The 12,622-nt window shown below is 42.5% G+C and overlaps 1 protein-coding gene across 1 annotated transcript; it reads left to right on the forward strand.

Annotated features, from left to right (window-relative positions):
- Nucleotides 1–8,341, forward strand: LOC109766259 (uncharacterized). Its single transcript, XM_020325028.4, has 14 exons — nt 1–262; nt 433–541; nt 647–701; nt 2,118–2,206; nt 2,387–2,411; nt 2,500–2,538; nt 2,658–2,775; nt 4,151–4,311; nt 4,391–4,727; nt 4,815–4,909; nt 5,778–5,943; nt 6,034–6,342; nt 6,417–6,497; nt 7,789–8,341. Exons 2-14 carry the CDS (start codon nt 455–457, stop codon nt 8,135–8,137), a joined length of 1,911 nt encoding a protein of 636 aa, XP_020180617.1. The 5' UTR covers nt 1–262; nt 433–454; the 3' UTR covers nt 8,138–8,341.
- The last annotated feature ends 4,281 nt before the right edge of the window (nt 8,342–12,622 follow it).

Genomic DNA, 12,622 nt, shown 5'->3' on the forward strand with positions numbered 1-12,622 from the left:
AGGCCCACTCCGCGGAAGGAAACCGATTGCTGGGCTCGCGGGGCCTGATATGCACCTTGCCGTCCGCAACCTCCTTCCTCCTGAGTCCTGACCTAGAGTTGCCGCCGTGCCGTAGCTTGTGGCGTCACCGACGACGCCTCACCCCCAATCCCCTTAGCTTCTCACACGCGCCGCCGCTACGGCTGCTACCTCCGCTGCCATCGCCTTCCCCGCGTGCCTGCAGTTTCCACCCCGTCCGCAACCTCGGACACTGTTTCTCGAGGTACGCCCTTTTCGCCATCCATCCTCCAGTGATTAGTTGTTAAACCCCACTGACCATCTCCACGAGTTTTGGCCACATCCCAACTAGATCTGCACCAACCTATCCAGCCAGTCTCTTTCTGTTGGGATGTTTGTTGCTGAAGATGCTCTCATGATTCCACACACCTGCAGGTAAACCGAAAGGGAGGAAATCATGGCCAAGTTCAAGAAGAATCTGAACCCTCAGGTCTTCTTGGAAATATCCATCGATGGGCGACCTGCCAAGAGAATCACGTTTGAGGTTGCAAAGAGTGTACCTTCATCTTATCGTTCTAAGTGATGCATGTTTCTCCTTTGAGTACAGAGGTGGCGTGCGCCTGATTAGCTTCCCACTTTGGTGTTGCAGCTCTTTGCTGATGTAGTTCCGAAGACGGCAGAGAACTTCCGAGCGCTTTGTACTGGTAAAATGCAGAGTCTTTGCTGTGGAATAGCGTGATGCAGATAGTGATGAACACACATTTTTTATATGCAAGTTCTTAAGTTTAGCATCCTTGATGTTGAAGATGTCCAATAGTTCGCTTAAATGCTTGAAAAGGTATGGACACGGTCTATGTCCACAAGGGATTTAGTTGCACTTATAGTTTTAATGTGATACCTGGTAATGATATGGCGTAGTAATAAGTAGAATGGTGGAATAGGCGAAGCTTAATTTGAGTGTTGTGGCGGTGTTTCCTAGTATAGTTTTTTTTTCTCTCTTTCCCACTTCCACAGAAGGGTATGCAGGACACATTTGTTAGTTTAAGCTGTATAGGTGCTGTATTGTTGTGTTTCTCTCTTCATCTATGGTTCCATAGGATCTGATTTAACTAAATCTTAGGACTACGCTCTCTGTTGAGGATATATTATAAATTTGTTGTTCTTTTCTCCCCGCACCTTTCTTGTCATGGTAGATTATTTGATTATTTCTAATAATAGAACATGGAGCCACTGCTTTTACATGATATCTCCTTGTATAATATTTCACTTAATTTTCTTCACAGCTAATTGGTGTCTCATTTGTTCAAGTTGATTGCAAGAGTCTAGGCTCCTCCATTTTAGAGTTGTAATTTAAAATGTCCCTTATCATGTAATTATTGGCTGTAGGTATAGCCTTTTCTGTTGGCCTTACTTCTGGTCAACATGTAGGTGAGAAAGGCCTCGGAGAATCTACAAAGAAGCCACTTTATTTTAAGTCTATGTCCACAAGGGATTTAGTTGCTAAATGCACGACAGTCTTGAATGCAAACCACAATGCTAAACAGGGATCTAGTTGTACTTATAGTTTTGATGCTATACCTGGTAATGATATGGCGTAGTAATAAGTAGAATGGTGGAATAGGCGAAGCTGATTTTGAGTGTTGCGGCGGTGTTTCCTAGTATAGTTTATTTTTTTCTCTTTTTCCCACTTCCACATAAAGGTATGCAGGACACATTTGTTAGTTTAAGCTATATAGGTGTTGTATTGTTGTCTTCCTCTGTTCATCTATGGCTCCGTAGGATCTGATTTAACTAAATCTTAGGACTATGCTGTCTGTTGAGGATATATTATGAATTTGTTGTTCTTTTCTCGCCGCACCTTTCTTGTCATGGTAGATTATTTGATTATTTCTAATAATAGAACATGGAACCACTGCTTTTACATGATATCTCCTTGTATATAAAGACAATATAGTTCACTTAATTTTCTTCACAGCTAATTGGTGTCTCATTTGTTCAAGTTGATTGCAAGAGTCTAGGTTCCTCCACTTGAGAGTTGTAATTTAAATGCTACCTTAGCATGTAATTATTGGCTGTATGTATAGCCTTTTCTGTTAGCCTTACTTCTGGTTAACATGTAGGTGAGAAAGGCCTCGGAGAATCTACAAAGAAGCCACTTTATTTTAAAGGAACACACATCCATCGGATTATCCCAGGATTTATGGCTCAGGTACCAAATTATTGCAACTTATCTGATTGCTGCATATTTTTTGTTGCCAGTAACAGCATGTTAGGATCTTTTATGGATTGCAAATACGAGCTTTGTAGAGTATGGAATATGTGTTCTTCATTTTATTTTATCACCCATTTTGTTCAAACTAAATCGACCAATCAAATTTCTTAACTGCAGGCTGGTGATTTTTCCAGAGGAGATGGTATTGCTTCATTAGCCCAGGCTTCTTCTTTCAACTGACTTATTGATGTAGTGTACTCTATAAGCTCAACGTTGCATGCTATTTCCAGGACGTGGTGGAGAGAGCATATATGGTGGAAAATTTCCAGGTATGGTTATATGATTTTATTGGTTATAGCCTCTGAAGGTTAAAGTCCCATGATAACTGTGCTATTGTCATATTATGCTTTCTGCTAAAAGAATGTATGTACTGTCTCGTGTTCTACAGATGAAAACTTCAAGTTAAAGCATGATCAACCTGGTATTCTTTCCATGGCAAACTCTGGAGAAAACACCAATGGATCCCAATTTTTTATAACATTCAAGGCTGTGCCACATCTTGATGGGTATTACTTATTTGCTTTAGTCATTTTACTAATTTTTTGGGACGCCGATAACTGCCACACGTGTGGGCGTTAAGGGGTCTGCCCACACGTTTTGTGTGGTGCCTAAGAGGACCAGCCCACACGCCTACGTGTGGGCAAAACAACTAGCGCCCACACGCCTCTTTTTTTCCCTTGCGGTCCCTCTCACACGCCTACATGTGGGCGAAATGCATAACGCCCACACGACCTCTCTCAGCCACCTACCTCACGGTCCCGCACGCCCAGCGTGACAGTCACCACGCGTCCCCGCAGTTGCCATGGTCCGGACCCTCTTCAATGTCCGTTTACCTGCAGTTGCCATGTCGCTGAACTACAGTTGCCATGTCGGACAACTACAGTTGCCATGGTTGCTCAACTGCAGTTGCCATCTCAGGTTCAAGTGTCAGATGCCATTTTGGACAACTGCAGCTGTTGCCATGTATGGTCTGGTTTACTATAGTTGCCATGATTTGAAAACTTTAGAGGTTGCCACCTACTAACACTAAGCAGTTGCCATGCATGGTCTGGTTTACTACAGTTGCCATGATTTGAAAACCTTAGGAGTTGCCACCTACTAACACTAGGCAGTTACCGTGTAGCGCTACAAAGAGACATGGCAAAACAACATGTTCGGGTAAAAGAGAGAGTTGCCATCTGCTTACAAGCACACTAGAGGCAGTTGCCGTGTACCCTGCAAAACATATGGCAACTGACATGTTCGGGTAAAAAAAAGAGAGAGTTGCCATCTGCTTACAAGCACACTAGGGCAGTTGCCATGTACACTGCAAAACGCATGGCAACTGGCAGCTTGGGTGTGGGAGAGGAGACGGGCGTGTGGGCGAGATGGCAAATGCCCACACACCAGCCCTTGTGCGTGAGTGAAAACTGGTGTGTGGGCGAACTGCTAAACGCCCACACACCGGCCCCTCCGTGTGGTGAAACGGACGTGTGGGCGACCGGGTGAATGCCCACACACCAGCCCAGTCCTACGTGGCACCACAAACATGCCAAGATTCGTGCACCCACAAACCGACGCGGATCCACGCGTGTGGGCGAGATGCAAACGCCCACACGTGTGGGCGTTAGTGTTTCCGATTTTTTGTAGCTGTACTTTTTGTTACTTTGCCTACAAATACAACTAAAACTCAACAATGTTGATGAAACTGCGACAAGTAATGGTTGATAGTGGCCATTCATGGCAAACTGCGACAAGTATGTGATAGACCCAACACCACTGGCATATTATCCACATCAGTATTACTGTCTATTTAATGCTTCCTTATGGAGAAGTGGCCATTTTTTTGGATCACTACCCATGGTTTATCAACATTTTGAGTTCACATTATAATTTTTGTAGCAAACATGTGGTCTTTGGGAAGGTCCTTAATGGCAAAGCTTTGCTTAAGAAGCTTGAGGCACTGGGTTCTGAATCTGGAAAACCTACATGTCCAGTGAAAATTGTAGACTGTGGTGAAGCCTCTAACATAGATACTCAGAATCAGCTACATGGAGAGAAAGGTAAGTAGCCATGAACATCGAGATCCCAATACAATTCATGTGTTATCTATGGTAAGCTTTCTCAGTACTTGATTTGCAGAAAAGAAGCTTAAAAGGGCAGTAGAATATAATGACTTCGATGCTGGAGGGAGGATCAAAACCAAAAAAACATCCAGCGTGGATAAACGAAGGAAAAAAAGAAAGAACTACTGTTCTGATTCATATAGCTCAGAAACTTCTGACTCACAGTCCTATTCCTCAGATAGTGGTTCGGAGTCACAATCATACTCTTCAGCATCATCGGATACTAGCTCATCTAGTGACCATAGGCACAAGAGAAGAAAAGGTTCTAAGAAAGTGAAACGAAAGCCTGCAAAGAGGAAGAGCAGCCATAAGAAGAGTAAGAGCAAGAGTAGAGGAACAAAAAGATCCAAGCGGTAAAATGTTGACCTTTACAAACTGTGTTGTTATGTTCACTCAGAACTAATACTAGCTGAATTGATTCCCTGCTGGTGCTTTTTTAGGAGCTATGGGAGCTCAAGTGATGCTTCAAAAAGCTCGAGCAGCAGTTCTGACAATGAAAGTGCAGGCCGCCGTACCAAGCATCCATTGAAGAAAGGTAGGAGAGCTAACTCCCATTCAGTTTTCTGTTCTTCATTATTTTCTACCAGCATACTCTGATTGACCGCGTGCTGTTTGAATTTAGGAGTTTATATCTCTGTTTTGTTAACCCCTTTCAGTTTGCTGTGATCTGGAAGGCAAGCTGCATTTGTACATTGTTTTTTTCCGAGCAGCGTATTTGCACTTTGTGTACTTGCCAATTTATTGCTCGTCACCTTGTGTGTAGTATTTCTGCAGTTACATGTTTGATTTTGTTCAACATACTTGAAATAATAGTAATAATATTAAGTCAGCATCACTGGAATGGAAAATATTCTGAATGACCAACTTCGTGTTTATGTTGTCACTGCTATTCACATAATCTTGATTAGAAAATTTATTCCAGAAGTCTTTGCTTGCTGTTGCATTTGAGAACCATAGAGTGGAAAGGTTGGAGCATATTGCTTTAAGATTATGGATCTGCTAATTATCATCTAGATGAGAATTAACAAAGTCTCATCTAACTCCTATGTCATTGATTATATGTGGAGATTTGGGCTGACATTTCTCTCTCTTCTGTTCCCCCCTTTTTCTGTTTGATTGAGTCAGTTAGATGAGACATAGTTAATTGTCATCTAGATGAGACCTAGCCATACCCTTAAGATCGTTACTCTTACTCATCATTGGAGAATGTTAGTAGAAAGCATGATGATCTTTACTGTGTCTGTCTGCTTTCTTTCTTTCTGAATTTAAACAGCCTGCTATGTATGGCTATCTATATTTGTGTTTGGTTACATTCTTGGAATGTACTGATTATTGCTGAGATGGCCATGACTTAAAGATCTTGTGTACAATTTTATCTAATAATCATCTTTTTTTAATGGCAGACGAAGAAAATACCAAAATAATAAATTTGGAGATAGGAAAATCCTTGGAATATGCAGATAAAGGCAAACAAACGGTTGCGGGAAGCAAGCCGTTACACAAAGATGAAAGTTGGGCTGATGACAGGGTCGGGACTCAAAATTCCGAAGATAGATCTAGTAAATTCAGGTTTTATTTCTTGAAAGTACACGTCCTGTCTGGATCCTTCTACTACTATGCAGCGAGGGTGCAACATCTCCTGTTTATTTATAATTGCAGGGATGATACCAACCCCATCAGGGCTGATACAACTCTGTCAAAGGCAGATGGCAACATCACTGCTGTTGCTGCAGGGACTGGCATATCTGAAGCTGGTGCAGAAAGGAACCCCTTGAGCAATAAACCAGTACCCACCAATGGCCAAGATTTAGCTATGGGCTCTACAGAGGATGGACGTGTCAGGAAAGGGCGTGGTTTTACGCAGAAGTACTCATTTGCACGTCGATACCGAACACCGTCTCCAGAGTGTTCACATGTTCGTTCTAGCTACTATGGAGGAAGAAATGATAGATGGAATAACTTCAATAGGTATTGATTCATGATTATTGATTTGCCACGTTTTGACACTTTTGATATTATATTGGAACCCCCATCATGTCCAGGTATGGAAGAAATGGTCTTTATGGTTCACGATCGCCGGTGAGGAGATACCAAGGTTCCCCAAGAGCTAGTAGCTCACTGAGGTTCGTATTTCTTATTCATTGGAAATGTGAATTCCTTTGAAGAACTTGTCTAATCTCATGGAATTGTGGCATATTCTGCCAGCCAGCTGTTGACCTGTTGTTCTACTTCTGCATTAGTTTAATACTCCCTCCATCTGAAAATACTTGTCATCAAAAAAGATAAAAAAGGGATGTATCTAGAACTAATATACGTCTAGATACATCCCCTTTTATTCATTTTGATGACACATATTTCCGGACGGAGGGAGTAATTTCTATGTTGAATGCTGGGAACTTCAGTCTGTTAGAGGCTGGTGGCAATTACTCCCTCTGCAAAATATAATGCGTGTTTAACATTTCAGTCTCCAATACAGAACGTTGACTATGTTTTTCACTTGTAATATGCCTACAAAATAATAGAAAGATATGTAACATACAAGAACTTTGCTAGATAAATACAAGGATATTATTCCTGCACTTCCAACACATATACTTTTGCAAATACTGTTAACTGCATGCATAATCCTTATATTCCTGACAGAGGTTGTCCTTGTAGCTCTTTAAAGCCTTGAAGGTTTGATAGAGCATGTGGGCAGCTAATGGATCTTTCAGGATTCTTTCATGTCGCAGTTAAATATTATCATTATCATATACATTCTAGATGAATGTGGCATTTCTTCGAAGTTTAATTTGTCTTCATTGACATGAGAACGATGATCAAAGCTGTATGTGATGTGGCGATTGGTAGTGGTACTCCCTCTTTCTTTTTAGTTTGCATATTAGGCTTGTCTTAAGTCAAATTTCTGAAGTTTATAGAAAAACATATCAACATTTACAATACAAAATCATTATCATTAGATTCATTACAGAATATACTTAGTTGGTATTGTAGATGTTCATACTTTTTAATATATAATATATTTGGTCACCTTTACAAAGTCTGACTTAAGACAAATCTAACATGCAGAGTAAAAAATAAACGGAGGCAGTATAAAAGATTGCTCCTGTTAGTTTGACACTTTTAAGTGTTCAGTTAATTGGTTTGAATAAATGTTCCAAGTCTGTTAGCATTCTGAACAAGAAGAGTTGCTTTTGTTATCTTGTATTCTTGCCGAAATGTGCATTTGGTGCCTTCTGTTTCCTGCCATTTTTAGTCTTGGTAGATGTTATTGTTGTGCATGGACAGACCTTCGATACAGGTAAAGCATGATTAGCTGAACAAAGTCACATACTCTTTGCTGAAGTCAAACAACATTTGATGACTTTGTACACTTTTGCCTAGGCCAATCAACATTATCGTCCATGATCACAGGTACACAAGGAGAGACCGAAGCAGGAGCAGGTCACGCAGTCCATTGAGACGCCGTGACGGCGGAGGAAGACATCGCCGCCCTAGCCCAAGACGCAGCCATAGCCCCGCAGAACAACATAAACGTGATGCGGCCTACAGGCCTCGATCAGGTCGTGGTGGTGGTGGTGGCCCCTCTGCCGCTAATAGAGGAAGATCAAGATCCAGGTCCAAGATCCGTGATGCGTCGAGGTCCAGGTCTCCTAATGCTGCCCCAGCCAAAAGGTTGAGCTCAAAGTATAACAGCAGGCGCAGCAGCAGCTCAAGATCCAGTAGCCCCTCCGGTAGTAAAGGCGGTTTGGTGTCATACTGAGATGTGATGGCAGGAGCTGGAAAGTCGGGTTTCAGTACTCTCTATACTCTGAAGCACATGCCTGTTCTGTATCTTGAGATGCTGAATCATGTAGCTACTAAACTTTTCTTTTGTAAACGACTTGATGGCGTTGTGCATGAAATGTTGAGAGTATGATCTCCTGACCGGTGAAGTTTATCGATAAGATGGAACTCTTTTCAAATATATTGGATTTCTTACCACGGGGCTCCACGTGGTATAAGATGCAACACTTAGTTGCCAACTTTTCGATTGATAACGGCGGCTGCTACAAATCATCCGACTGAGCACCAAATGCTCAGTCGGGTCAGTAGCCGTCCGATTCATCGTGCCTAAGCCGTCAGATTGGTCAACGCTGCTTCGTCGCTTCCTCCCTCCCCCGAGCGTAGGTCCATGGCTCCCTTCTTCCCCGAGCACAAGTAGCAGTTCACCGCTAGTCGCTGACAGTAGCAACGACGGTGAGCAGCGTGCTGCTGCGATGGCGATGGAAGCGGCGATGTGGCGCGGTGGTTGCTGTGATGCAGCCAGCGACGATGGATTAGCACACGGCAGCCATGGCTGATGTTGCGATGCAGCACACGACGACGGCGACGGAAGCGGCGACGCGGCGCGGTGGTTGCTGCGGCGACAACGGCTCAACACACGGCGGCCATGGCGGGAGCTGTAATGCAGCGCCACCGACGATGGCGGATGCTGCGATGCATCGCCGGCGACAACGGGTGTTGCAACGCCACACACGATGACCATGGCAGGAGCTGCAATGCAGCGCCGGCGGCGATGGGTGGAGCGACGCAGCGCCGACGGCGACAGGGGGTGCGACGCAGCACGGGGCGGCCATGGTGGAAGCTTGCGATGCAGCGCAGTGACGACGGGGGGAGCTGCTATGCAACACATGAATGCTACGATGATGCAGCCACGGCGGAGCTTCAATTCAGGCACGACCGGCGGGTCTTCCCCTCCTCTGTTGTGGTGCTGCTGCTTGTCTCTCCCTGCTTGACGAACGAGAAAGGGGAAAGAAACATAACCTAGTGAAAGATAGACTTCGTGGGGAAGATAAGGTGGAGGGGAAGGAAGCGGTGGGCCTGGACATGTGGCGTGCGAAGAGAGAGGCTTACGGAAGAGAGTTTTCATCCGGCTGAATCTAAACATTTTCCTTGACATATGTAGAACATCAAGCAATATGGAGAAACTTTGAAAAGTTTGCCTGCCATAATTATGCGGACTTCTTTCTAAAAATAAATAATAATCATTATGCTGACTTGCAACGGATGATCCCTGGTATCCGGATGTCTTAATAGCGACCGACCGATTTTTACATGGTTGATCGTGTAAGTAAGCTATAAAAATTTAAATAGTTGGCTGCAACACGAGTATTAAAAAAACCTTTGTGAGAGAGCAAGGTGGGCCTACTTGATGAAACAATAGAAGTCTATAGCTAACTATTGTATTGGACCTCCCACTGCTCTACTCTTCCTTGTTACCCGTGGCGCTCGTGGACGTGCCGGCTTTATGGTCATGGTGGCGGGGCGCTGATACGTCTCCAACGTATCTATAATTTTTGATTGTTCCATGCTATTATATATTCTGTTTTAGATGTTTAATGAACTTATTTATACACTTTTATATTATTTTTGGGACTAACCTATTAACCGGAGGCCCAGCCCAAATTGCTGTTTTTTTGCCCATTTCAGTGTTTCGCAGAAAAGGAATATCAAACGGAGTCCAAACAGAATGAAACCTTCGGGAACGTGATTTTCGGAACAAACGTGATCCAGAGGACTTGGAGTGGACGTCAAGCAACAAATGAGGAAGCCACGAGGTAGGGGGCACGCCCTCCACCCTCGTGGGCCCCTCGTGGCTCCACCGACCTACTTCTTCCTCCTATATATATATCTCCGTACCCCCAAACCATCAGAGGCATCCACGAAAACCTAATTCCACCGCCGCAACCTTCTGTACCCGTGAGATCCCATCTTGGGGCCTTTTCCGGCGTCCTGCCCGAGGGGGCATTGATCACGGAGGGCTTCTACATCAACACCATAGCCTCTCCGATGATGTGTGAGTAGTTTACCTCAGACCTTCGGGTCCATAGTTATTAGCTAGATGGCTTCTTCTCTCTCTTTGGATCTCAATACAAAGCTCCTCGATTTTCTTGGAGATCTATTCGATGTAATCTTCTCTTGCGGTGTGTTTGTCGAGACCGATGAATTGTGGGTTTATGATCAAGATTATCTATGAACAATATTTGAATCTTCTCTGAATTCTTTTATGTATGATTGGTTATCTTTGCAAGTCTCTTCGAATTATCAGTTTGGTTTGGCCTACTAGATTGATCTTTCTTGCAATGAGAGAAGTGCTTAGCTTTGGGTTCAATCTTGCGGCGTCCTTTCCCAGTGACAGCAGGGGCAGCAAGGCACGTATTGTATTGTTGCCATCGAGGATAAAAAGATGGGGTTTATATCATATTGCATGAGTTTATCCCTCTACATCATGTCATCTTGCTTAAAGCGTTACTCTGTTCTTTTGAACTTAATACTCTAGATGCATGCTGGATAGCGGTCGATGTGTGGAGTAATAGTAGTAGATGCAGAATCGTTTCGGTCTACTTGTCGCGGACGTGATGCCTATATACATGATCATACCTAGATATTCTCATAACTATGCTCAATTCTATCAATTGCTCGACAGTAATTTGTTCACCCACCGTAATACTTATGCTATCTTGAGAGAAGCCACTAGTGAAACCTATGGTCCCCGGGTCTATTTTCCATCATATTAATCTCCCGTCAACAAGCTATTTCTGGCGCCGTTTATTTTTGCTTTCTTTACTTTTAGTCTTTATCATAAAAATACCAAAAATATTATCTTATCATATCTATCAGATCTCACTCTCATAAGTGACCGTGAAGGGATTGACAACCCCTTTACCGCGTTGGTTGCGAGGTTCTTATTTGTTTGTGTAGGTGCATGGGACTCGAGCGTGGTCTCCTACTGGATTGATACCTTGGTTCTCAATTTCTAGTGATTTCTGGCGCCGTTGCCGGGGAGTCTACGCACAAGTCAAGACATACTAAGTATCCACGCAAACTCTTATCCCTCACATTACATTATTTGCCATTTGCCTCTCGTTTTCCTCTCCCCCACTTCACCTTTGCCGTTTTATTCGCCCCTCTTCGTTCGTCTTTTTCATTTGCTTGTGTTGCCATGTGCCTTCTATGTGCTTGCATCTTCGCTTGCTAAAAGTCTATTGATATGGATCCTCATCCCCTTGCTAATCTTTTTAAGAGATCCAATTATGATGAACCAATTTTTAGTGATTTGAGTGCACTAGATTATCTTTATGAGGTTTTGCTTGAAATTCATAAATCTGAAAATTGTGATGAAGAAATTTATGAAGAGATTCACGATAGCTCCTTGAATAAAAAGCATGATTGCAATGATTTTACTATAAATTCTCTTGATGTCAATCGTGCTAATAATATGCAAAACCTTAAGCTTGGGGATGCTAAGTTTGTTATGTCTACTACTTGTTGTAATGATCATGATTGGGGTGATTTTTCTTATGATCTTGAAAATTTATTTAAGCCCCATGATGAATATGAGATTGATAATAATGTTGGAAATAGTATTGAAAGTGGGTTTGGAAGAGTGTCAACTTTAGATCCCACATATTTGGATTTTGATCAATCTTATGAAGTTTTTGATAAACGTGGGTTTGGAGAGGTCATGACTTTAGCTAATGTTAATCAACTATTTTGGAAGAGTGTCAACTTTGCATACATGTGGATCGTGTTAAGCATATGTTTTGTGATAGCTATATTGTTGAATTTGCTTATGATCCTACATGTAATTAATATGAGAGAGGAAAATATGGTTGTAGAAATTTTCATGTTGCTAAATTACCTCTCGCTATGTTGAGATTGCTATTGTTTCTTTCCGCTTCCTTGCATATGCTAGTTTTTGCTTGCCTTGATAATTTGTTTGCCTATAAGATGCCTATGCATAGGAAGTATGTTAGACTTAGATGTGTTTGTCATGTGTTTTATGACGCTCTCTTTGTGCTTCAATTCTTGTCTTTCTTGTGAGCATCATTGAAATCTTAATGCCTAGCTAGGGGCGTTAAACGATAGCGCTTGTCGGGAGGCAACCCAATTTTATTTTAGTTTTTTTGCTTTTTGCTTTTGTTTAGGAATAAATATTTGATCTAGCCTCTGGTTAGATTTTTTTATGTTTTAATTAGTGTTTGTGCCAAGTTAAACCTATAGGAACTTCTTGGATGATAGTTATTTGATCTTGCTGAAAATTCCAGAAACTTTCTGTTCACGAAAACAATTGTTAAAAATCACCAGAACGTGATAAAATACTGATTCCAATTGCAGCAGATCAATAAACAAATTATCTAGATCTTCCTATTTTGGTAGATTTTTCTGAGTTCCGGAAGTTTGCGTTAGTTACATATTACTACAG

This window comes from Aegilops tauschii, chromosome 2 (assembly GCF_002575655.3).
Source record: "Aegilops tauschii subsp. strangulata cultivar AL8/78 chromosome 2, Aet v6.0, whole genome shotgun sequence".
NCBI lineage: Eukaryota > Viridiplantae > Streptophyta > Magnoliopsida > Poales > Poaceae > Aegilops > Aegilops tauschii.